Genomic DNA, 23,678 nt, shown 5'->3' on the forward strand with positions numbered 1-23,678 from the left:
CAGACATAAAAAGGACAGGTCAGAAAAGGTCAGCATTCTCAGAGTTGACCAGTTCTTGTTGCTATACACCTATGAGCAGTGTTTTATCCTTATATGGAGTTCTTTTTCCTTGTAAAATGATCATCCTTTAACCATACCAGCCCCCATCTGTGACTTCAGGGTGTGTCTCATCTGTAATAAAAAGCTTGCACAAAGGGGGAACGGACGGAGTTGGAGATAGGAAATCCTGGGTGAAGCATTTATGATGCTAAGACCTCAGGCCGGCTCCCCTTGCAAGTAAAAAGGCCGAGTGTCCTTGTTGTGCTTTATTGTCTCCATCTCTTAGAGTATGAAACCTGTTGTGGTAATTTTGGACCCAACATTGTTGATAACAAGTTTTAAAGCTGCTGCTACTACTGATTATTCTTATTAAGTGCCTATGTCTGTAGCGGATGATAACAAAGTTCGGCTGGAAAACCTTTTTTACAAGGAAGACAACAGTATGGCAGTAGCTGCTACTGCTACTACTATTATTACTACTACTAAAAGAGATAATAATAATAATCACAAAGTTTCTGCAGGATAGTGTTTTGGAAATAAATAAATAATACATTAAATTTGCTGTCATATTTGCTACAGCTACTGAGGTTACCTCAAGAAAAAGGAAGGGCCTCTGTGTGCATGCTTGCTGTTTCTGTTGTAAGAATAAATAAAAATCATCCTGATGCACTTTGGTTTAATTTCTGAAAACTAAATCTCATCAGCTTTAAAAGGCACTTGATTTTCCTTTACAAACTACAAACACATTCAATGTAGGAGCAGATGAGGCAGCAAGCCTCCATGATAAAGGCAGCATCCTGTTAAACATTTATAATAGCTGTTTACAGAGAAAAAAACTACATTAGGCTTTGTGAGGGATGCGAGATGATGATTGCACTGATTTACAATAAAATCTACATTCACTCGAAGTTGTAGTAGTGTAGTGTGTAACCCTCTTGAAAAGTTAAGGGTATACAGTATCAGTGGGATGAGTTGCAGGTGAAAACAGGACAGCTACATGTCAAAAAAGGTACAGTTTTCTTTTTTAGCACAAATTCAATTTTGGGGATTTGGCCCATTGAATTTTTTTTCTGGTGAGACACTCCTCATTCCATCAGGTGGAAATAGCAAGCATGCAAACAATGAGCGCAGAGACACTAAAAACACTAGAAGACATGGACATTCAGACAGACAGAGAGAGAGAGAGAGAGAGAGAGAGAGAGAGAGAGAGAGAGGGAGAAGTACTGGGCAGGATTACACAATACTGCAAACAACTAAAAAGAGACAAAGTGGTATATGCACTTTCTAATGCATCAGTTCTAAACATCAGTAAAGTCAACTTGTTTGCAGATGAAACTGCTTCTTGTCTCTCAAACCGTTGCTAAAATCTAAAACTAATGGCTGCCTTTTTTTATGATTATGACGTTCTGAAAGTACAGAATTCTTTGTTTTGTTTTGTTTTTTTTCCCAGTATTTTACTAATTTGCCTTTGACTCGTCTTTACACTACAAACACTCACCCAGTACCTATGTCAAGTGACTCACATTTAGATGCCTAAAACCGATTGACTAGAAAGTGGACTGAACTCAGCTATAGCACACAAATATAAAGAGAGACAGTACTGTAGACCAAAACAAGGACAAAGACACTGAAGAAAGAAAAAAAAACAAAACTGGAGCTAGACACCTGAGATGAAACCCAACACTGGCTTCAGGGAAAAACAAGACTGATGCAAGAGAAGAGAAATGAGATGACGAGATCCAAGGAGAGGAGTAGGAAAAAAGTGGGAAGATGAATAACTGATGCGAAAGAGAGGAGAGAATAAGAACTGTGATGACACAAAGAGAGTGATGTCTGGAGAAACAAACAATATTAAAAATATATATGGAGGAGGGGACAATGAAGATTTAAAAATGCATGTGGGAAGGAAAGAAGAAACAAGCAAGTTATAGAAAGAAAAAGATTTCTATATAGATAAGTGACTGGAGGGGTGAAAAAAAGTATGGCTGTGAGACTTTCCCTAAGTGGTGTCCATCAGTTCAGTCTGTACCTTCGTTGACTGAGGGGATGTTATGAGCAGGGCCAGGGCTGGGGGAGCCAGAGGCCCCCCCTGGAGCCCCAGCAGTGGTAGCAGTAGTAGCAGTGCTGGTGTTGGCTGCAGCAGCTACAGCAGCTTGTAAAGGAAGAGAAGGAGAAAAATAGTCAAGAAGGAAAGAACAGATTAGAAGATTATTAATATCTACACAAACGGACAGGGGAGACAAGCAGTCAGGCAGCAGGAAAAGAAGAACATGTATTTACAACACATGAGAACAGCAAATGAAAACACGTTCAACTGAGAGAAAAAAGCCAAAAACAAAAAAGTATACATATACAATCTGCTTTAAAAGTGTGCCAGGGATGTTAGATGTCCACCAAACTGCAACAATGTACTATATGTCAAAACTCTTTCAATATCTGCACACTGCAAATATAGTACTGCTAAAGATGGAAAGTGAAAAAGTGGTTACGACAAATATAATGAGCATCAGAAAGGGGTAAATCAGGGAAAGATCATGTATATGATAACTGCAGCTTATAGCAGTATGCTGAAGTCTACTAAAGTGATACAACAGATGATTTGGTCTTTCTTCAGCTCTACACAGCTCAAGACCTGATCTATGGAAAAATATAAACAAGTTGGTTTATCAACTGGTTTTTAACAAGGTAAACATCCTCTACACAGTGTTCTGGACAATAACTCAAAAGTAGCTGCTGTCTCATTAAATAAAACCAAACCCTAAAAAGTAAAGACCAGAGAGGACAATAAGCAAAAAAAAAAAAAAAAAAAAGTTTGTATTAGCAAGTAAAACAAAACTGTACTAAGGAAAAATACAGAAAACAAAAAAACTAAATGTAAAAATTAGAGAGGAAAAAACACAGGAACCAATAAAATGTCAAATTGACACTATTTCCCAGGATGCACTTGTTAAGAAAATGAAAAATCAGTTGTTAGTTTGGAGATGAAGACCACCAACACCTACACCAGGACATAAAGGTTTCAGACTGTGGCACTAGCACTCAAACTCTATTGGGGTTGGGGATTTTTTTAAATAGAAAACATAAATTCTGAAATAGCTAACCAGGATAAATAACACGTCTGTAAAAGTTTCCATTTTAAGGCAAAAATCATATGTGCTGGTTCAAATTGCAGTAAGATATACTGAATGTTTTTTAATGTTAGAACCAGAAACCTGAAACCTTTACACTATAGAGATCAAATGATTCAGTGATATTTGTTTTAAAATTCTCATTAAGGGTTTCTGACGTTAACAGAACAAAAACCCATCTTTCTTTCATCATGTATTAAAAAACAGGAGACATATAATCACATTTTTTATATTTTTAAGTTCCATATAACCATGTAATGGTTCTCACACATACACTCATTAACACTGTTCAGCTACCACCGAGAAAACACGTAGCACAGAGACAACAGAGAAAACAACTACAACCATATTGTATTAGTTGGTGGGGAAAAAAAGAGAGAAATATCAAAAGAAAGATGTACATCAATACAAAAGAGAGATTGAATGAAACTACAGTGAAAGAAATACTGAAGAGAGCGGTGTTTGTGGAGTAGGGTCCCGCCCCCCATCAGGGAACAGGCAGCAGGCTGAAGCCATGCACTGAATGACAGTTTGACGATGAAAAGAGAGACAGAAATATAATGGAGAGAATCAGAGGAGTGAGAAAGAAATCAGAAAGCCAGAGAAGATGGCTGAGGGAAGTCGAAGGCAGTTAACTAGGATTGGTGTGCAAGAAATTTGTTGCATGAGGAGGTTAGATATAATATCGTCATCTTATAATACTGTTTATATCATCTAGTTTAGTTAGTGCATTGCACAATGAATCCCTCTATGAAAGGGTTGGATAAGCAAATATGTAGATGATACTTTAGTATTCACATCTAAAGGTTCAGTGCCCAGTGGTAAAACTAAAGAAAGTAAATATAATGTACATATGCCAGAGTAAATAAAGTAGCTAAACAAATACATGATCCTTATTAACTCTGAATAAATTAATGCGCTTTAATACTGAATGCCAAAAAAAACTTTATTAGTAGTAGTCATTAAGAACTATTCTAAATGTAAAAGTCAAAATGACCCAAAAACACCAAGGTGTGTATATAGACCGCACTCGTCAATATCCTATTACTGTCTTAATTATTTCTTAATAGTTTTTTTTGGTCTGTGCCTGAATCAAAGCATGAAGTTGTTGACCCAGTATTGTTTAGTCCCAGATACAGGATCACACTCGAAGCTTTTTAACCTGGAAATAAACAGCAGTATTCCATAAACAATCCATTTGTGAAAATGTAAAGACATTTCTTTTATAAATAAACAATTATAATGAGACATACTAATCATTCTCAAAGAAGGAATGCTGAGTGTTTTTAGGGGTCTGTGACTTTCTAAGCTTCATCAACTATCAATCAGTGAAGGAGAGCAAACTGGCTTTACCAAAGCATTATGTGTAAGTTTTGAACTTCACTATGTTCCATCTTACAAAATTTGGCTTTGGATTAGTTTATCTGCATAAGCTACTACAGAAAACAGATTCCTGGATGTTGACCATAACACCATCCAAGCGTGGTAACAACATCAAATTGTGTTGTCAGGATGTGTATTTTTTATTTTTTACTATAACCAGTTAATAGACATTTAGGGGCCATAAAACAGGAAACAGAAGAAATCACAAAGTGTTGGAAAATGGGGTGCAATAACAGTAACAAATGTCCTGACTATTCTCTCGATTAATCATCTGGTCTATAAAATGTTAGGAAAATGTGAGACCATTATATTCATGATGCTCTCTAACACACATAACACAAAGAAAAATTGTGAATCCCTACAAGTGAGAAGCTGTAACAAGGGTGAATTGTCATTTTTGCTAGATAACTGTCTCTCAGCTTAGTCAGCCCATTACCTGACCAAATAGTTTAGCTATGTGACAAAAGACTGAAGGAAAAAGAAATATTTTCTTTTAACCTTCAATGGATTTAAAAGTGTGAGACATGCTGAACTCTGTTCCCATCTCTCTAAATGCTGCAGGACATTAGTGGGGCCTCCTCGTTTATTTCCATGTGAAAAGAGATGGTGAGCAGGGTTAACAGTGCTCTCGTTTACAGAGCCTCTGACTGACACACACGCACGCACACACCAGGTTGGAGGAGCTGGCTGCTGAGCAGAGGTCACGGCAGAGCGTTCCCTCTGAATGGTGATGAATAGGCGTGTGGCATGAATAAGTCCACACGCTTGTCGCGCTTGGCCTCCATTTAGGCGTGACAATAGCACTGAAACACCCCCCACACCCCAACAGGAGTACCACCCATGGCACGTGTGCGTGTGTGTGCGTATCCAAATGGGCTTGATTTTCGGTGTGTGTTCGTAGGTAGTGAGCTTGTTGTATGTGTGGTAGGTAGAATGTGTATGTGTGGTACGCAGATGGTGATGGCTAGCTAAAATGTCCCCTACAGTGAAACAGGGCTGGTTTCTACCTGTAAGAAACTTATTTTTTCACATCTCATATTAAATCATTTTTCTTTCCATTTTTCGGTTTCTTTCCATCTTCTGGAAATTGTCTTAGGTTGTCTAATACTTTAAGTATTTTGTATTTACTTTATATCTGATGATGAACTGCAGCAGAGGCAGCCTAAAGAAAATTTCCACAAAAATGCCATTATATCTGAAACGTTGATGAAGTCTGACTGTTGACTGACGACTGCCTTTGTTGACAGTTGTCAAGTCACATGGCTAAAAAAGGCCTGGTTCAGATAAACAAACATATGTAGTTTTAGGCATTTAAACAAATGACTGTTGTCTCTTTGGAGTGCTTTTTTTCTTGTGGGGACTGTGGTAATATTTCCAGTGTGAATTTTGGAACCTATGGCGAAATCAGACACTTTTCTGTCAAAGTGAATGTGAATCCGTCGAAAGTGTGAAACCCGTCCAAGTAGCACTGAGACACAGGACACAGAATCCTATAACCACCGTGTGAGTACAGACTGGGGTTAAATTGGGTAGTTCATCTGTGTCAAAAACAGCAGAAGAACCCTTTAAAGACCTGCTGACCGAGGACACAGCAGCAGCTTCTTCCTGCCATTTTTTCTTTTTTTACTCTAACTCTCTGTGGGTTTTATTGCCGGTGGGCTGCATTATCATGCTCCCGCCCCTCCTCCCTCCAACCCTCCCCAAAAGACCCTGGGGGTGTGTGAAGCGAGCGCCCTTCCTTTTGTAGTTACCTTGTTTGATCTGGGCCTGTAGTGCAGGGTTGGAGGGCTGAGGGGGGGCAGCCGACGTCCTGCGAGGAGTCTCCGGGGTTCCTCCTGGCCTGGGAGGCCTGGAGAAGGATCACAAAGAGGGGGCATGAAATATTAAAGGAAGGAGGAGAGAGGAGGGCCAGCACACAAACACACACCTACACACACCCGAACACAATCGGAGAAACCAAAATACAAAGAAATAACACTCACAGAAAGACATATGAGCGTATTTGAATGTACATACATAAAATGTGTTCACACAAATCAAATGATTTTCATTTTGGTTTGCTGAAACAGCCTCTTTCTGAGTGTGTGTGTGTGTGTCTCCTTAGGCTCCAGCCTATTGAATTTTAGGTGGAGGACACCGAGTCTGAACAGACTGAAGGTGTCTCACTTTTGGAGACACACACACAAACACTTCCAATAAAACAATCAATGAAAAGATCAATAACAGTTGCCAAGCAACAAATTACTGCTAGGAAGCTCTACACTTAGTTAAAAACACCAAAGTCCTACTGCGGGGAAGTTCTGAAAAGCAACAGGAACGTGGTCTTTGTTTGAGTACAAGACCAGAGTCTCCAGTGCTGTATAGATTTAACACAAATCCCTTCATCATTTACTCATTGTTTTCCGTTTATTCCACTTTTCCATTTTTTCCAATGAAACCATCAATCCAACTCGAACTGATGGAATTAGTTCTGTGCAAATATGTATGTAATTTAACATAATTGGCAGAGCAATGTAGGCCAAGTGTAGAATGTACTTTATCAGCACATAGGGACATGTAAATGGCAAAACAGTCGAACTGACATAACCATGGGAAGTACTGGTGAAGGCGGTGCTGCAGCTTTTCAGACCCTCTGTCATGTAGGGGGATTATTATTATTATTATGCTAGTTTGTGTATTGACACTGTGTGACACTGAAATAACTTATTATTGCATTAATAATTTTACTACAACCATAATCTGTACCATCACTAAGTCACAGGGCCAACTGTATATCCCGACATGCTGTCAGAACTGGGGGTGGGGTAGGGCGATCTGTCATGAGCCGACACTTGGTGATCTCTGGTCTATCACCTCAATGCAAAGGAGGAAGCACCTCAAATACTGGTACTGGTATTAAAGTTCTTCAAATTTCAGTGTTTTTTGTACCAACTAATGCATTTCTAAACTGTGGCATGTCTAATAAGGATGATTTATTACTAACAATTAATGGTGTTCGTGTTACAATGGTATTCACTAGGAATGTGCCTAGCACCAGGTGATGTAACATTGCATTGGAGAAAAAGTTGAACCAGATCCAAAATTTTTGTCCCCTGCTCCCACATGCTGTTTCGTCGTTTCTCCAGAGCCCTCTGCTGTGCCCACCCTATTCAAATGAGAAGGCTTGACTTTTTTTTCCATGCAGCCAAATGTGTGTGTGTGTGTATCCAGCCTTATTGTACAGAGAAGATGCAGTGAGACCAATTCAGAACAATAGAGCACAAGAAAATGTGCACCTGCATGTAGCCTACCCCCACCACCAAACACCTGCTCTTACTGCCTTTCACTATAACACACACAAAGACACACACGGACAACCCCTCACATGTATTGTACATAAACAGTCATCTTTGTGTCAGTGTGGTTCACAGAGACTCAAGGAAACACACACAACAACAACAACAAGTGTAGAAATCATGCTGACCAACTTCCAGGGACACTCATTCCTTAAAAAGGAATTTGATCAAGAGATCAAAAATCCACAGAGGTTTGTTGAGTGTAAAGCTGAATTAAATCTAATAAGTGGCTTCAATAGTTCTGTCTTATCAAAGTTCCATATTTGTGTTTACTTGCTGAGCTTGAAATTGTGTGTGTGCAAGTCACCAGACTTAAGTTTACTACTGTATCTGCCTTGATCAGACTAAATGAATTCAGTATGTGTGCTGTTGGTGCAGCTCATGATGTTATCAGACTGCTACTTATTTATATCTGCATGTGTAATGCGTGTACTACCATGGCTGCTGAACAAGGCTTAAGGCTGTTATCTAAATAACATCTAAATCCATCTATTTTAGCAAGAACCGACGCACCAAAAGCAAAAAAATAAAAATCTCCCTTCGGAACTCGGCACTTAACCATGCTTCACCTGTGATTGGAGTTCAGAAGGTCGGCAGGTGCAGAAACTTATTCAATTAAACTGAACTATTAGACACTGACATGTGGAGTATGTGTAGTTATTGAAAAGTAAAAATCAACCCATATGGACCACACCCAATTTAAAACCCACCTACAGTTCAGCTAGTGTAAAGACAACAGATGAGGGAAAGAAATACTTCAACAAGCCCAACTTTTAATGACATCCTGTAAGGTCGAGACCAGATCTGTGGAGGAGCTGCTGCTGTTGTTGCTCTGATGAAATACTAAAACACTAAAAGTTCAGGAGAGCTTCTTGTCAAACTCCAGCAAAGAAAGAGCGAGAGAGAGGAAGCTTTTCCTCTGTCATAAAAGTGAAATGGGCAACATGAAAAAGCCAAAAACCGAAACACCTTCAAATATTCACAACTGCTAGTTTGGAGTGCAGAGATGGAGATGGTGAGAGACAAGATCCTTGCTTCCAGCTTCCATCTGTAGCTGCACAATCACCTGCTCTGATCTGGACACAGCACAGAAGAGTTCCTCGTTTCTGACAAAGTAATAAACTGCTTTGAAAACTTTGTCAGGCAGCATGATGTCCTCTCTTCTCCTGCTGTGGTGCATGGCTTCTTTTATTTTAGTCATGTCATGTGACTTCAGACTTGACTTGATTGTAGTTATAAAACAGCTTAAGTCTTGACTAGGGGCTTATCCTAGCTGACTTGAGAATTGTAACAGACTTGCCTAAGACTTCTCTCACCTGACTGAAACTGGGCCAGTGACGGCCGCCCACTCATTTTTAATTAAAAGTTCAGCTCTGCTACCATTAACTGCACTAATGAATTGCTTTAGTCAGGCTACAACCAAAGGGTGCACCTTGATTGCAGTTTAAACTGAGGCACAGGGTCAGTCCACCAACTACTTTTCCTCCATTTCTACAAAACACATGGTCACGGTCTTAACTATGTGTGTATGTGTAACTATGTGTCTTTAACACCTATCTTACTGGGACAGAAAAAAGAATCACAACAAATCGTAAACACTTCTGATCTGATGTTGCCGGATACATGCCCCCAGAACTTGGAGTGTTTTTGACTTTAACCACTGACTTTAAACGATTTGAGACTTGATTTGAACTGAATTGTTCTCAGACTTGATGTAGTCCTGTCTTCACAGACTTCAGACTTGACTTGAGAGTCGCTTTGAGAACACTTGACCCAGATCCACCACAACTGACTTTAAATTAGAAATATTTGATTTCGATTTGCCCTTAAGGACTCGAGACTGAGACCCTTTGACTAACTAATTAAGAGCACTGACAAGCTGACACCATGCAGATAGTTATTACACAAATAACTGTATTATATACTTAACAAACATATTTAATAAAGACAATAGAGAACTAAATGACAACAATTCTTGATGTGTGTATGTGTATACATAAAACACACACACACACACACACACACACACACACACAGTATATTTCTCTCTCTCTCTTTCCCCTCTGTGTGTGTTTTTCTTCTCGACTTGCCCTCCCTGAAGGCTTACTCAATGCAGGGTTGCCGAAATGATGAAATGATTAGTAGGTGTTACAGCAGCAGGATCTCGACCTCCATGTTAAATCTTTCACAGCACAATAAGAGCTCACACAGACTAAACAATCAGCTTCACTCACACACACACACAGACAGACACACACAGACAGACAGACCTGCAAGTAGTTGACAGTAGCTGCCTTTGTCTGTAGCTGTCTTTCTGTGATTTGAATTCAGCTTCTGTTCCAAATTATTTGGGTTGCTTTTCAGTTAGAATCACTGATGACAGATCAGGGATGTGTGAGCTCAGATACACATCTAATAATATTTTTGATTAAACGTTGTAATGCTCAGAAGGAAGTCTGTGTTTGAAGCAGATGCTTTTGGACTGATTTTATCAATTGATTAAATAGATATTTTCCACATCTTTGTGTCAGCTCAGTTCTGACTGCAACATAATCCACATTGGGCACAAATACAGTCCTCCAACGTCCGAGCTTAACAAGACGAATTTAATCAAGTTAATTGGACTTTTATGTAACTCTTAGTAGAGATTTCCATAAAATACAGATCATTTAAATTTTGACATTTTTTAGCAGCTTTGGAGCAGAGGAGGGTCATGACACATTTCAAATAATGCACACCTTTTAATATACTATCAGGTTTTGTGTTTGTGGTTAACGCGTCAGAGAACTGTGTTAACCACAACTAGCAGAACTCCATTCAAACTGTAAAGGGGCAGAAAAACACGTTCAGAAGTTGAGTTACCTGGCTGGTGCTTTCTTCATGTGCTCCCCGACAAATGTGGCGTTGGTCATGCCCATTAGTGTGTTGGCCAGCGAGATGACGGACAGGAGGTGCTGAGTGGTGACAGCCCTCGACACGCCATACGTCCCCTTCCCTACGATGTCTGACAGGGCCAGCTTCCGACCCGTCGCCAGGGACAACTGATGCAGCAAGGACTCCTGGGAAACAGAAGCAAACAGAGTAAAATTGTACCTCAGTCACACTGAGCACTGACATGGTTTAGTTGACTGTGTTACCTTTAAAAAAAAAAAAAACTAAATATAAAAATGTATAATTAGCATTTTTTGCAGTTCTGATGTGCCATTTTTTAAGATCAGATTATTCAGAGGTCTGTCCCTGCCTGGTTTATTCAGAACATAGGTAACAGTGGATAGGTACCTTGAAGGTGGGCAGCATGAGGGACATGTGACCTCCTCTAGAGATCAGACCAAAAGAGATGGGGCAGTGCGGTCTGAGCATGCCCAGTCGATCAAGACATATGGTGTCCAGCTGTTCGTTGAGGCCCCAAGCATGCAAGCAGGACATGAAGAGTTTGGCTGTGTCCATGGTCAGGTTGTACTCCAGCAGACTCAAAGACTTGGACTTCTCCTCTCGCCTCCTCATCTCTTCTTCCTCCTCCTCGTCTTCATCCAGCAGGTGCTCTTTGATGGTCTCCTTCATTGTCTCCTTCACCTGAAAAAAGATATAATGAGAGGTAAAAAAAAAACAAAAAAACAACAACTAATGATCAATTTTACAACATGTACACCAAGTAGATTTGCGTTTCCTTTCTTTTCCTTTTTTTTTTTTGCTGACCTGTTTGAAGATCTTATTGGCCAGGAAGGACCCCCCTTTGTCAGCCCCAGCCTGGCTCTTCTGCAGCGTCTCTGGAGACACCAGCATCGGGTTCGGTCTCTGAGCTTCCTCTGTCAGCAGCTGGATAATCATGGCTTCCACGTCGAAGAACAGCACGTGCATGTCGGGGTCCGTCAGGTTCGTCTTCATCGCCTGGACCACCAGGGCATTATGGGAGTATTTTGGGAGGTTGTCCTGGAGGAGAAAGAATGGATTTATACCAATGAGATGTAATAAAAACAGACATCCAAAAATCCAAACATGTTTCTTCAGTGACTGCTTCAGAAAATAATAACTAAATGCATTTAAACAAAGAGACGCACACACGCGCACACACACCCCATCAGCTGTAACTGGCCCCGATACTAACAAACCACTCAATCTTAATGGTATTAGCAGAGACACCTGTGAGGAGCTGTATGTAGAACAGAGCTCTTCGTTTACATGTTAATGATTTGATGACTGCGACTAGACGACTGTGATCCTGTTAGAGTCGGACAGTGGTGGAGGAGAGAAAACAGGAGGGAATGAGAAAAGGAGAGAGCGATTAGAGGAAGAATAAGAACTGGGGAGAAAAAGGGCAAAGGTGGATTTCAAGCTAGTTTTACATTTGCTGTTCTGAATTCTTGCGCCACATAACAAAGAGCACTGCCTGTAACCCGGGCAGATTCAGCAGCCTTTTAGTGGCTGTTTGATAGAATCATTACAAACAGCAGGTTCTGGTGCAGAAAGCCTGATTAAAATGTGCAATCTGAGCAAATGTCAAATTTGTAATAAGTCCCTTGTTGACAGTTGATCCGTTCTGAAATGATACATGAACGAACATCATTCAGGTGTTTAACCTCACACGTCTTTAGTGTTGTGATTTAAATCATTAATGCACTTCCTGGTCTCATAAACAGGTTTTAACCTTTCATGCCTCTAAAGCACACTGAACTGAACTGGATGCAACTGTGTGAGACAGACAGAGGGTGGACAATAATTAGCTCCTGGAGACTTCTGACTGCCCAAGACACACAATACACCTGCAGCTGGGGCACACATGCGCACACACACACACACTGACACACACAAGCCCTCAGGGAAGACTTTCTTTTTGAAAGCTGTGACACTGTTCCCATTTTGCTGTATGTGTGTGTTAATGAAGGCCAGTGGGTACCAAAAGCATGTGTGTACATAAATGCATGTCTTAATGATTCACGAAGCACTGCTACCACACCGTTGGCTTGCTTCCTGCACAGGGGGTTTATTAAACAGCTGCTTGAGTCCACGTCAAATCTTTTTCCAATAGTAACTCTCTGCACCAGTAGAATGATAAATATGTCACCTATGACACGGCGTCTCCTCAGTAAACACTGGAAACATATCTTAGAGTCTTAGAGAAGGATTCTTAACTGACTAATGTTTATTCGTATTTGTGTGTATGTGTGATTTGTTTTGGTGGATGAACACTGCCATCTAAAGGCAAGCAGCAACATTACACACACACACACACACAGTCAAACACATTCACACACAGATTCCCACACACATTATATTATAAAAACACAAACAGTATTTATTCATCTGTAATTATCAAACTTGATAGTCAGGATGAACACACATACACAAAAACTATGGACATATGTTTTATTTTGATTTTAATATGAATTTTGCACCTTGTGACAAAAAGGAAATTTCAAAGAATTTGTGAGATCTCCTTCGGGAGCATTTTCACACACAGTCTCAGGTTTGTTTTATGTCAGCTGTGTTTTAGAAAAACGAGGATGTCAATTCCGTTTCTCATCTATACACACACAGTGTCCTATAGCTTCTGGGCAGTAGGTCTTAAAGGCCAATGTCCTGCAGGGCCCTTCTGGCAAACAAATCTACAGTCCAACGCACACACAGCAGTACGTCACACACAGACACAAACAGACAGACACACACACACACACACACACACACACACACACACACATACACACAGTAGTATGGCTACAGAAGCTGCCTAACGCTGTATTTTCAGTGAAGAAAAGCAACCTGAACTTTAAACATCAACAAAAAATGGATTTAGAGACAAAATCTTGGTTGGTGAGGAGACGTCTCGTGAGACAGCAGAGAAAAGACAAATGTGAAGTAGTTTTCTTGAGGCCGATTGTTATGAAATTACAACAACTGAGAACGCTTCAAAACTTCATAATAACTGGCTGTCTCCAACTGGTTAGAAGGACAAACTCAAAAGCATGCAAGTAAGCACTGCTGCCAGACTGCTGCATGAGTCTGGATCACAAAAGGCTTTGACAGTACTTCTCCACATTACAATAAAATCTGATGCATATTTAGGTTGAATTGTTGTACTTCTACCAGGAAAACTGGTCAAGTAGTTGATGATGGCAGTTTAGAACCAGACAGAAAATGTATGTTTTATTACACTGATACTGTAACTGGCTCATAGTGGTAAAGGATAGTTGTCTGCTAATGACAGGTGATAGGCTGATAATTAGTACAGTATTATAAAAACAACTCTATCGAAAACGTGGCTTATTGCAATGCTCAACACTTTCCAGCTTGATTTTTTTTTCCTTTCTTGCCACACGCACAGATCAGCAGGTTCAGCAACGCAACCAGAGGACAAACTCAAAGTCAGACATTGACTTCTTTGCACACAAACAGAGATCTGAAGAGCAAACATGATGCCTTGCAGCTAGCTGGGTGTAATGTTTGGGTTGCTAGTTTGACATTTAGTGGTCATTATCTGTTACACAGTGGGGGTAGTACACACACACACACACACACACACACACACACACACACACACACACACACACACACACACACACACACACACACACACACACACACACACACACACACACACAGCAGGAATAATGGGTGGTTTTGACCCATAATTTGAGTAGATATGAGATAGAAATGACACAGAGGTGGGAGAAAGAGAACAGAACAACCGTGATGTATTTTTGATGGCAAAGCAAGAAAAGATTGCAGCTGTTGTGCGCCAGCCTTTTCAGAAAAGAGCTGTGATTATGGGCAGTTATGGCAGGAAAAACCCAGGAGACACCTACAATAAATCTAACACACACACACACACACACAGGGCAAAAGGAAACAACAAGGTTATAAGGTGTAAGGTAAGAGAAGGAAAAATGATACTTTGAACAAAGGGAAGGGATGCTGAGCTAAATGAATTTGCAGTGAAGTCAAACTGTATCATTAAATTATTCACAGCAATACAGTAAAATACAGCATATATGATCAGTAGCTATGACAACATTAGAGCTATTTTCCACTTTCATATGAGGAGAAAACCGTTATTGTTTGAGAAAACAGTGTCTAAGTGTCAGGCCTCTGGGCGATCATTTCTGATGACAGTGTTTGGCTGACACCTAAGAGCCGACACTGGCAACCTCTGTGGAGTGCTACTGACAGGCAGATGTCATAATCATAATGATAGTCATGATCAATCATAGTATATCCTAGAAACGTAGAAAAGTCTTTTTCGATAACTTCAGTAATGTATTTTATATTCTGTTTCAAGCCATCTGGCTATTTGCAACTTATTTATAATATAACATTAGTCTAGGTTTGTTCCATTCAAATTAAAAGCTATCAAGAACGAAACATTTAAAGCATTTTATCTATGCAATGTTAGTTAAGATTAATTACAATTTGAGTGCAGGTTTTGAAAACGTGCTTAACAAAACAGAGTTAGAAATGTATTCTGCGTAAATCCACTGTGCAGCAGTAACTCACGCCTCTTCAAATCTCAGCTGACTGCTCTTTAAAGCTCCAAAGTTGCTCTCTGATAAATTGAGCTCAGGGAAAAGAAACACTATAGTTTTTTTTTTTTTTTTACCATTTTGACATTTAGGAACTTCTCCTTTCCTGTGAGACACCAGTGTTCTCTCTGTTACACACATACACATACACACACACACACACACACACAGGCTGTAGTGTTGACCTTTGGTTCATCTCCAGCAGTGTTTTAATTGGTCTGTGACTATAGCCAGCTATGTGACTGAGATGACCAGTGTGTGTGTGTGTGTGTGTGTGTGTGTGTGTGTGTGTGTGTGTGTGTGTGTGTGTGTGTGTGTATGAGCGGATAGAAAGGGTATTTCTCCCTCATAAGAGAAAACGTATGAAGGAAAAGGAGGAGACATCTGAGCTTCAAAGAAATCAGTTGTGAATTTTAACATTATTATTTAAACCTGACGACAGCTAAAACATGTAAACTCTTCTTCAACCTTTAGTCTTACTAACCGTTTCCCTTTGACAACTTTGATATTCACCAAGCCATCAGCCACACTCAATGTAAAACCAACGTTTGATCTTTTTGCACAAGATTACACTGTGTACAACAGGCCAACTCAGAGAACAAGCTCTAGCACCATTTTAGACTGTACCTTTTTTTTTTTATTTGGTTTACTTGGTGCAGACTTTTTCCAGACTCGTATTTAAATAGGTTTAGGCAAGAGTTCAAGTGGTGATGGGTCAGTCCAAATGGACGATTATGCCGCATTTAGAAAGATTTCCTCTTGCTATTCCTGGGATATCATGTTCACAAGAATGAGATTACAAACTATTTGATTATGAGCATTAATAGCTGTATTCCAACATCTTTTTGACTACTTGCTCATTCTTATTGAAGCATTCACACACACAGACAGTAAACTCCCCACCAAAACTATTGGAACAGTGAGACCAGTTCCTTTACTTCTGCTGTAGACTGAAAACATTTGATATTCAAAAATGTGACTGACAGGTTGCCCAGCATTAATTATTCAAACAATAAATAGCACTGAACATCTACGCTCAATTTCAGATTCGGGTTTTGCCTGTTCAGAACGCATTTATAGTTAACCAGAGGTGTAACCAACATGAAAACCAGAGAACTGTCTATTGGCGTAAAACAAGCAATTGTGAAGCTGAGAGAAGATAACCAGCCATAATCAGTAGAACTATTTGGAATGTCTTGAAGAAGAAAGAAACCAAACAACAGCTGCTGATGAAGGAAACATTGTGAGAGCTGCAAAGAAAGACCCTAAAACAAGTGACATCACACCAACAACTTCCAGAGGGCAGGAGTGAAGGTATCACAATCTACTGTTCACAGATGACTTCATGAACAAAAGTAAAGAGGCTACACCAGAAGATGCAAACCACACAGTACAGAAATGAGCCTCAGTAATTCTGGGAGTTTATCTAGACTGATGGAACAAAGGTGAATCTTTACCAAAGTAATGGGAGGGCTAATGTTTGGAGAAAAAGAGGATCTGCTCAAGATCCCAAACATTCAAGCTCATGTGTGAAACACAGTGGAGGTAATGTCATGGCTGGGGCTGCATGGTGTCTTCTAGGACTGGTTTAATTATCTCTATTGATGATGTAACACATGCAGCAGCAAATTAACTCAGAAGTGTATTGAAACATGTTGTCTGCGAATTTAAAGAAAGACACAACCATACTGCTGTTCCAATACTGCTGCTCACAAAAACGGGTGGGTTCAAACAAAAGGAGCTATCTTCTAAGTTGTATATCGGATCCAGATAAAAACACCTGAAAATAAAAGCTGAAAAGTTGATCTCTTGTCTTATTTCACCTTTTGATGTGAAACACAAATGGTGTGAGTCTAAAGCAAAAATAAAGGAACTGGTCCTACTTTTCCAAAACTATTGGAAGGGAAGGATGAGGACTATGACTCACAGCTCACTGGTGCTTTGTTATAAACAGGATCTTTATTAAAATTTGTTTATGGGTTTGGGTAGGTGTGTTTCAGGTTTGGTCCACAATAACACCCTAGTCTGAACTGCTTGTTGGACAGCCTTAGAAACCCCTCACTCCTATAAGAAATTAGAAGGAATCCAACCCTCTCACTAACTTTCCGAAACTAAAGATTTCACATACACACCCACTTCACACCATGAACAGAGTTGAGAGAGTACCCAGGTTTTTTTTTTCTAGTTATACAACTATCTGTCGTAGGCCAGTTTTGCTGTAAACAAACAGGTACAGTGCTGTAAATGTAATGTTATCATTTTCACCCTCTGTAGCCTTCACTCCAAATTCAAAAACTTATCATAAATTGGCCTACAATAGCTTGATACCTTGTCAGCGTTGTCCGCAGCCAGTAGGTTGGTGGCGAGCGTTTGTAGTTTGTGCTGTGCCATGTTCTTCAGTGCAGCCAGACTGCGGCGAGTCATCGCTTGCTTCAGGTTCACGGCTGAGTGGCTGAGAGCATCCACAGTGGCTGGAGCCATCTCGTCACAGGCATTCAGGATCTCCACTGCAGTTATACCCATCACACACCGGTCCAGAGCTCCTGAGAACCCAAATGTAATTTTAAACAGCCATGCAGATTAGTTGCCATCTCTATAGGTGGCTTCTTCTGCCAAGAAGCCGGAGCAGCACTGCACTGTACAGGTGCAACAAGCTTACACTCTCATGTTTTTAATACATTTGCATAGATTTCTGAAAGCACACTTTTTCATAACGGTTTAGTGAGTGTTTAGCAATGGCCACAGAGTTTTATCCCCAGAAAATCTAATCTACCACATATCTTTGTGCAAAAAGTGAACAAGTATAGATACTTTCTGTAGCGACTGTATCACTTTTTGCTTAGATACTGCTTTGCCAAATACAGCCATTATCTGAAATGGGGAATTTTCCTCTTATTTGCTGTAGTATAGTGCATAGCGGCCCTTGTGTCCTACAAAAGGGCCACTAGTCACATTCTGAAGGAACAGATTTACTGATGTCAATTTTGTATTAAGACCACCTTGAAGAATCCCAAACAATTTCTTTAATGCCTTTAACATTATGGTTAATAGTTTTGGACGTCAAGTATGGCTATAAGGTTCTAGTGTCTATATATTGTATATTACAAGGGTGGGCAGAGTGTAAGCAGATTAGTTTCAGCTCAGCCTCCTGTCTGTGCTTCGTCTTTCTCTCTTCATTTCTATGCCTCACTTGCTCTCAGTTTCTTTCACTTCTTGTCCTTGCACTCTCCTTCTATTTATATCAATATTCCAATCTCTCCGTCTCTCACACCATTTCCCACTCAGTGTGCCTCGATGCTCTGTATCATCATCTGCTGTCTCTTGAATATGATTCAGGCCACAGATAGAGCCTTCTCCCTGTCTGACTGCAACAATCCTCTGCTTTTACAGAAAGACAGTGAGGTTTAGAGACATCATTAGCTGCTGAACGAGCTGACATCAGTATTAGCTCTGGTATTGAGTGAGAGGAGAAGTGGCACCATTATACCTGTCCGTGTGTGTGTGTGTGTGTGTGTGTGTGTGTGTGTGTGTGTGTGTGTGTGTGTGTGTGATGAAGGACCTGTGAGCTATGGCCTTATTATATGTCCAACGCCTGAGTACACACACACCTTCCTTAATTTCACACTTAGCTACCCTGCAATCTCCCAGTACTACAGCTCACTCAGGTCACTAACACACACACCCCTGGTCTGTTCCAGTGGATAGTCATCATTCAAGCTAATGTTACTTCTATGATGTACCAGACACACGTTTACTGCATTTTCTTTTGTTATGGTTCAAACTAAACCAAAGGTATAGAGGATACAGAGGAGCAAAGAGACAGATATGAGGTTTAAAATGGCTTAAAAAGTCCTTCAACACAAAAGTCTTTTTTGTTCCTGGGCGTGAGATGTAATGTTTGATGTAAATCGTGTTTCTGTGCCAAGTACCAAGCTGGTGTCAGGACATGGTTAGACTAGCTTTGATACCATGAACCCAAGTTTCTGGTACTGGGGTTCTTATGTGCTCAATCTATTTACTGACTAAGTAATCATCACTAATCCTCTGTGGACCATAAATATCTGTACAGGATTTCACAACAGTTCATCTAACATTTGTTGAGATTTTTCAGTCTGGTGGATGAGCTGATCATCCTGTCTACTGATAATTCAGATAATTCCATTCACAGAGCTATGTCGCTAGCAAGAAAAATAACTAAAAATAACACAGTGCTGTGGAAAAAAGAAATCCCAAGCAAAATTACTTTCCTGGCTGATAGACAAACAACAAACACTGCTAGGCTTCAAAATGTTAAAGATATCAATCAGAAACACATCAATTGTAAAAGTGTATGATGGAGACATTATGGAGATGTATTGAAGTCAAACTGATTTTGTGAAGAAGATGCTTATGGCTTTTCCCTTTCCATGCTTTTAAAGCCAATTCAAATTTGTTAAAGCAGCTGATGAAAGGACCGTCAGACCCAGCTTAAAAAAACTGAATGTTTTTTGTATGATTTATGCTGGGATGGATGTTCAAGTTTGAGAAATAAACATACTATTTCTAAAGATACTGAAATCAGAAATAGCAATATAATCTAAAGTAACAGGAAATGTGACTTTTTCAGCTAATTGTGCAGCCCAATTAAGATGTTGGATTTTGTTTTATAAATGAGCTGTTACGTATACATAGCTGCTTAATGAGTCCCAATGACCTGGATCATTCCAGAGAGTAGATTGTTGGACACAGATGACAAGTACAGATTTATATTTTGGATTGCAGAGGCACAATAGGATCAAAACTGGCAACCTCCTGTGGTACTGCAACTCAATCTATGAAGGTAGTTATAGTGGAATTTGAAGTATAGAAGCATTGAAGAATGAGAGGCAATGACAGTCGACGTTTACAGAGGTTCCACAGTGACCTATTTACTTAAGGGTGGCACATACTTAACCACCGTACAGCAATTATTAATGTGATTAGGTAATGACGATTGGTTGGACCTAAATCCTTCAGTGCTGCCAGTCGGCAGAGAAAATTGTAAGGTGTGTAAAAAGAATAAGATTTTGTTCTTATAAAGACACATTTGATCGACCACCAATGACGGCACAACCAAATAAGACCTTCATACAGTACAAGCTGTTGATTAGCATGTTTATTTTGACACAAGAACCCAAAGACACAAGATTTTCCATTCTTACAGTATTGTCCGCTATCTGAACATCCAGTTGTTACTGACCAGTTTAGTGTGTGGCCCTCACTCTACTCATTCTTCAGGTGTGTGCTGCTTCCAGACTGTTACAAACTGAAAATCTGTTATTTCTGGTGGAAACAGTCTTCATGTGTGAACTGCCTAGTGTGTGAAACTCCTATCTAGACTTCATGTGTATGCAGGCCTACAGTACTCTTGCTCACTTAAGCTGGAGATGTCCATGACCAGCCCACCTTGATATTTATTCATCAAAAGGTGAGGATAGTATTTGAATTTCTGTAAGATAAATCAGTTATTCACATTTAACCCCCCCAAACTAAACACCCAGTTCTCACCTGTATCCATCTGCCAGACATAGACAGAACCATCAGAGCAGCCCACCACCAAGTAGTCGTCTGCCGGGCGCCACTTGATGACCTGGATGGGGAAAAGATGTCGCGACGCAAGCATGATGCACTTCCTCTCTCTGAGACTGAGCAGGCCAACAGAGTGGTCACTGGCCACCGAGCAGACGCAGTGCTGCACCCGAGTCTGCAGAGAAACACACAGTGAGTAACATTTATAATCCAAACTACTGTCTCTATCTATCTATTAAAATGTGTGAGCATGTATAACCCTAATAGAAGAATTAAAACTGTAACACACACTAATAAACAGTTTTTTTTTGTTGTTTTTTGAAATCACTTTTGGGTCGGCCACATTGGATTGGGCCACCCCTTTTGGCTCTGCCCCAGAATAACACATGTTCTAAATTAAAAGACTGAAAGCAGAGATTTGTTTGCTATGTTGACCTGAGGTAAATGTGATTTAACTATGAACTGGTTTCCACAGATGTGATGGTTTATGAAAAGTCTCAGAGGTATCTCCTGGAGTGTCCCTGTTGCAGAAGTTTCTTTTATTCTTCCAGTGTTAACTGACTCATTTAAGACGCAGTAGATATTTCAGCTTCTAGAAACATCCACTTACTAGTGAGACCGACTTATTGCACGTTTGCTGCATTAAGATACCGATGTATCAAAAGTTACACACTTCCTTTAAGGTTTCATAGATTTTTTTAAAAATCATCTCATCATCTGATGCCTCAATTAAAGCATGTGTGTGATAGGTCAGTCATTGACCAACAAGAGCATCAGTCTGATTTCCATGGCAACAACACAGTACTGACAATTTGATCTTAATGTCATTAAAACAACACAGACAGACTTTAGGTCCTCCCTGTGTCTTCATGTGGTCTGATGAGGGGTTTGTGTGCTTTCACAGTGTCATTATAGTTATTTCCATAGTGACAGCAGTGACATCAGACCTGTAACATTTAAACCTAATGTCAGCAACAAAACATGCCACTCCTGTTGTGCACATTCAACACACAACGAACTGAATGTATGAGGAAAAAATACAAAAACAGAGAAGAGAAACTCCAAAAGGTGTCACACCCTTCCCCACAGCAGGTGTTAGTGATACAACAAAGAAAAGGAAATAAAAGTGAAACAGAAAAGACAAAGAAGTGTCAGAGGTCTTACACTGCAGTTTTCTGGAGGAACGATGAGCTGGGTGATCTCTCCTCCGTGGACACAGAAGATGTGCTTCATCTCACCGGTGAAAATGTCCCAGACGATGACGGAGAAGTCGACGCCTCCAGACACGAGCGAGCGCTGGTCGTAGCGGGGGGAGATCTGGTACGGATACAGGACACACGTAACCTTGTTCCGGTGACCCCGCAGGGTACGATGGGGCGGCCAGCCTGCACGACAGAAGGACATAACGATCAGTACAAAAGAACGAGCTCTGAATGAATTTGAAACAAAACACAGAACAGACGCTGGAAATGGATGATAGGACGAAACAACCAGAGTTATTGTTGTGCTTCCTCCCTGTTTCTTCCACTCACACCAAACCAGTCGAGGCAGATGGCCACCCACCCCACGCCTGGTTTCTGCTGGAGGTTTCTTCTGTTAAAGGAAGTTCTTCCTCTCCAGTGTCTCCTATTGCTGCTCTAATACGATTTGATGGGTTTTTCTCTATAATGCTGTAGGGTCCTAGCCTTACTATGTAGATTAAATTGTAATTATTTTTGTTGTGACTTCTTATTTTAAAAAGACCACTTGAGGCACTAGCATCTTCATAAAACTGACTTGGAGCTACTAACTAACATTACAGTTTGGGGGTAAAATGGGACTGAAAGTAACAGTGGAAAGCTAAAGAAACAATAATGTTTGTCGGTATTAAAAGATTTCACTACACTGTCAATGTCAACTCTAGTTTTACCCAGTGATAATATCAATCTTATCACATTGCAGAGCTCCTATGGATTTTGTCTGGAATGTTTGTGATGGTTTTATAATTGTCGAGCACTTTGTCTTGATTCACGATGCTTGTACGCTATGGGAGACGAAAGTAGCCTCAACCAGCACCAGTTCTTGAGGAAAGGTTTAGTTGACTTAACAAATACTCAGTACCAGAGCAGAGAGTAGAAGTGCAAATATGTCCTCCTTTTAGATCAACCTCATGGATTTTCCATCCATCCATCCATCCATCCATTTTCTTCCGCTTATCTGGGGCCGGGTCGCGGGGGGAGCAGCTTAAGCAGAGATGCCCAGACTTCCCTCTCCCTAGACACCTCCTCCAGCTCTTCCGGGGGGACACCGAGGCGTTCCCAGGCCAGCTGAGAGACATAGTCCCTCCAACGAAAAACCTCCCCTACGAGGCGTCCCGGGGGCATCCGAAACAGATGCCCAAGCCACCTCAACTGGCCCCTCTCGATGCAGAGGAGCAGCGGCTCTACTCCGAGCTCCTCCCGGGTGACTGAGCTCCTCACCCTATCTCTAAGGGTGCGCCCAGCCACTCTGCGGAGGAAACTCATTTCGGCCGCTTGTATCCGCGACCTTGTCCTTTCGGTCATGACCCAAAGCTCATGACCATAGGTGAGGGTAGGAACGTAGACTGACCGGTAAATCGAGAGCTTTGCCTTTCGGCTCAGCTCCTTTTTCACCACGACGGACCGGTACACCGACCGCATTACTGCTGCCGATGCACCAATCCGTCTGTCAATCTCACGCTCCCTATTTCCCTCACTCGTGAAAAAGACCCC

General features: G+C 40.6%; 1 protein-coding gene across 3 annotated transcripts in view; it reads right to left on the reverse strand.

Moving 5' to 3' along the window:
- LOC113147849 (WD repeat-containing protein 7) overlaps positions 1-23,678 on the reverse strand; it is an 83,209-nt gene that overhangs the window by 48,031 nt on the left and 11,500 nt on the right. For all 3 annotated transcript variants that reach the window (XM_026339115.1, XM_026339116.1, XM_026339114.1), the window contains 7 exons: positions 22,111-22,331; positions 20,926-21,121; positions 17,728-17,942; positions 11,582-11,815; positions 11,165-11,458; positions 10,748-10,944; positions 6,302-6,399 (listed from right to left, as the gene is read on the reverse strand). In XM_026339115.1, the coding sequence (XP_026194900.1) occupies positions 6,302-6,399; positions 10,748-10,944; positions 11,165-11,458; positions 11,582-11,815; positions 17,728-17,942; positions 20,926-21,121; positions 22,111-22,331 (1,455 nt within the window). The remainder of the gene's footprint in view (positions 1-6,301; positions 6,400-10,747; positions 10,945-11,164; positions 11,459-11,581; positions 11,816-17,727; positions 17,943-20,925; positions 21,122-22,110; positions 22,332-23,678) is intronic.

This window comes from Anabas testudineus, chromosome 22 (assembly GCF_900324465.2).
Source record: "Anabas testudineus chromosome 22, fAnaTes1.2, whole genome shotgun sequence".
NCBI classification, from domain to species: domain Eukaryota; kingdom Metazoa; phylum Chordata; class Actinopteri; order Anabantiformes; family Anabantidae; genus Anabas; species Anabas testudineus.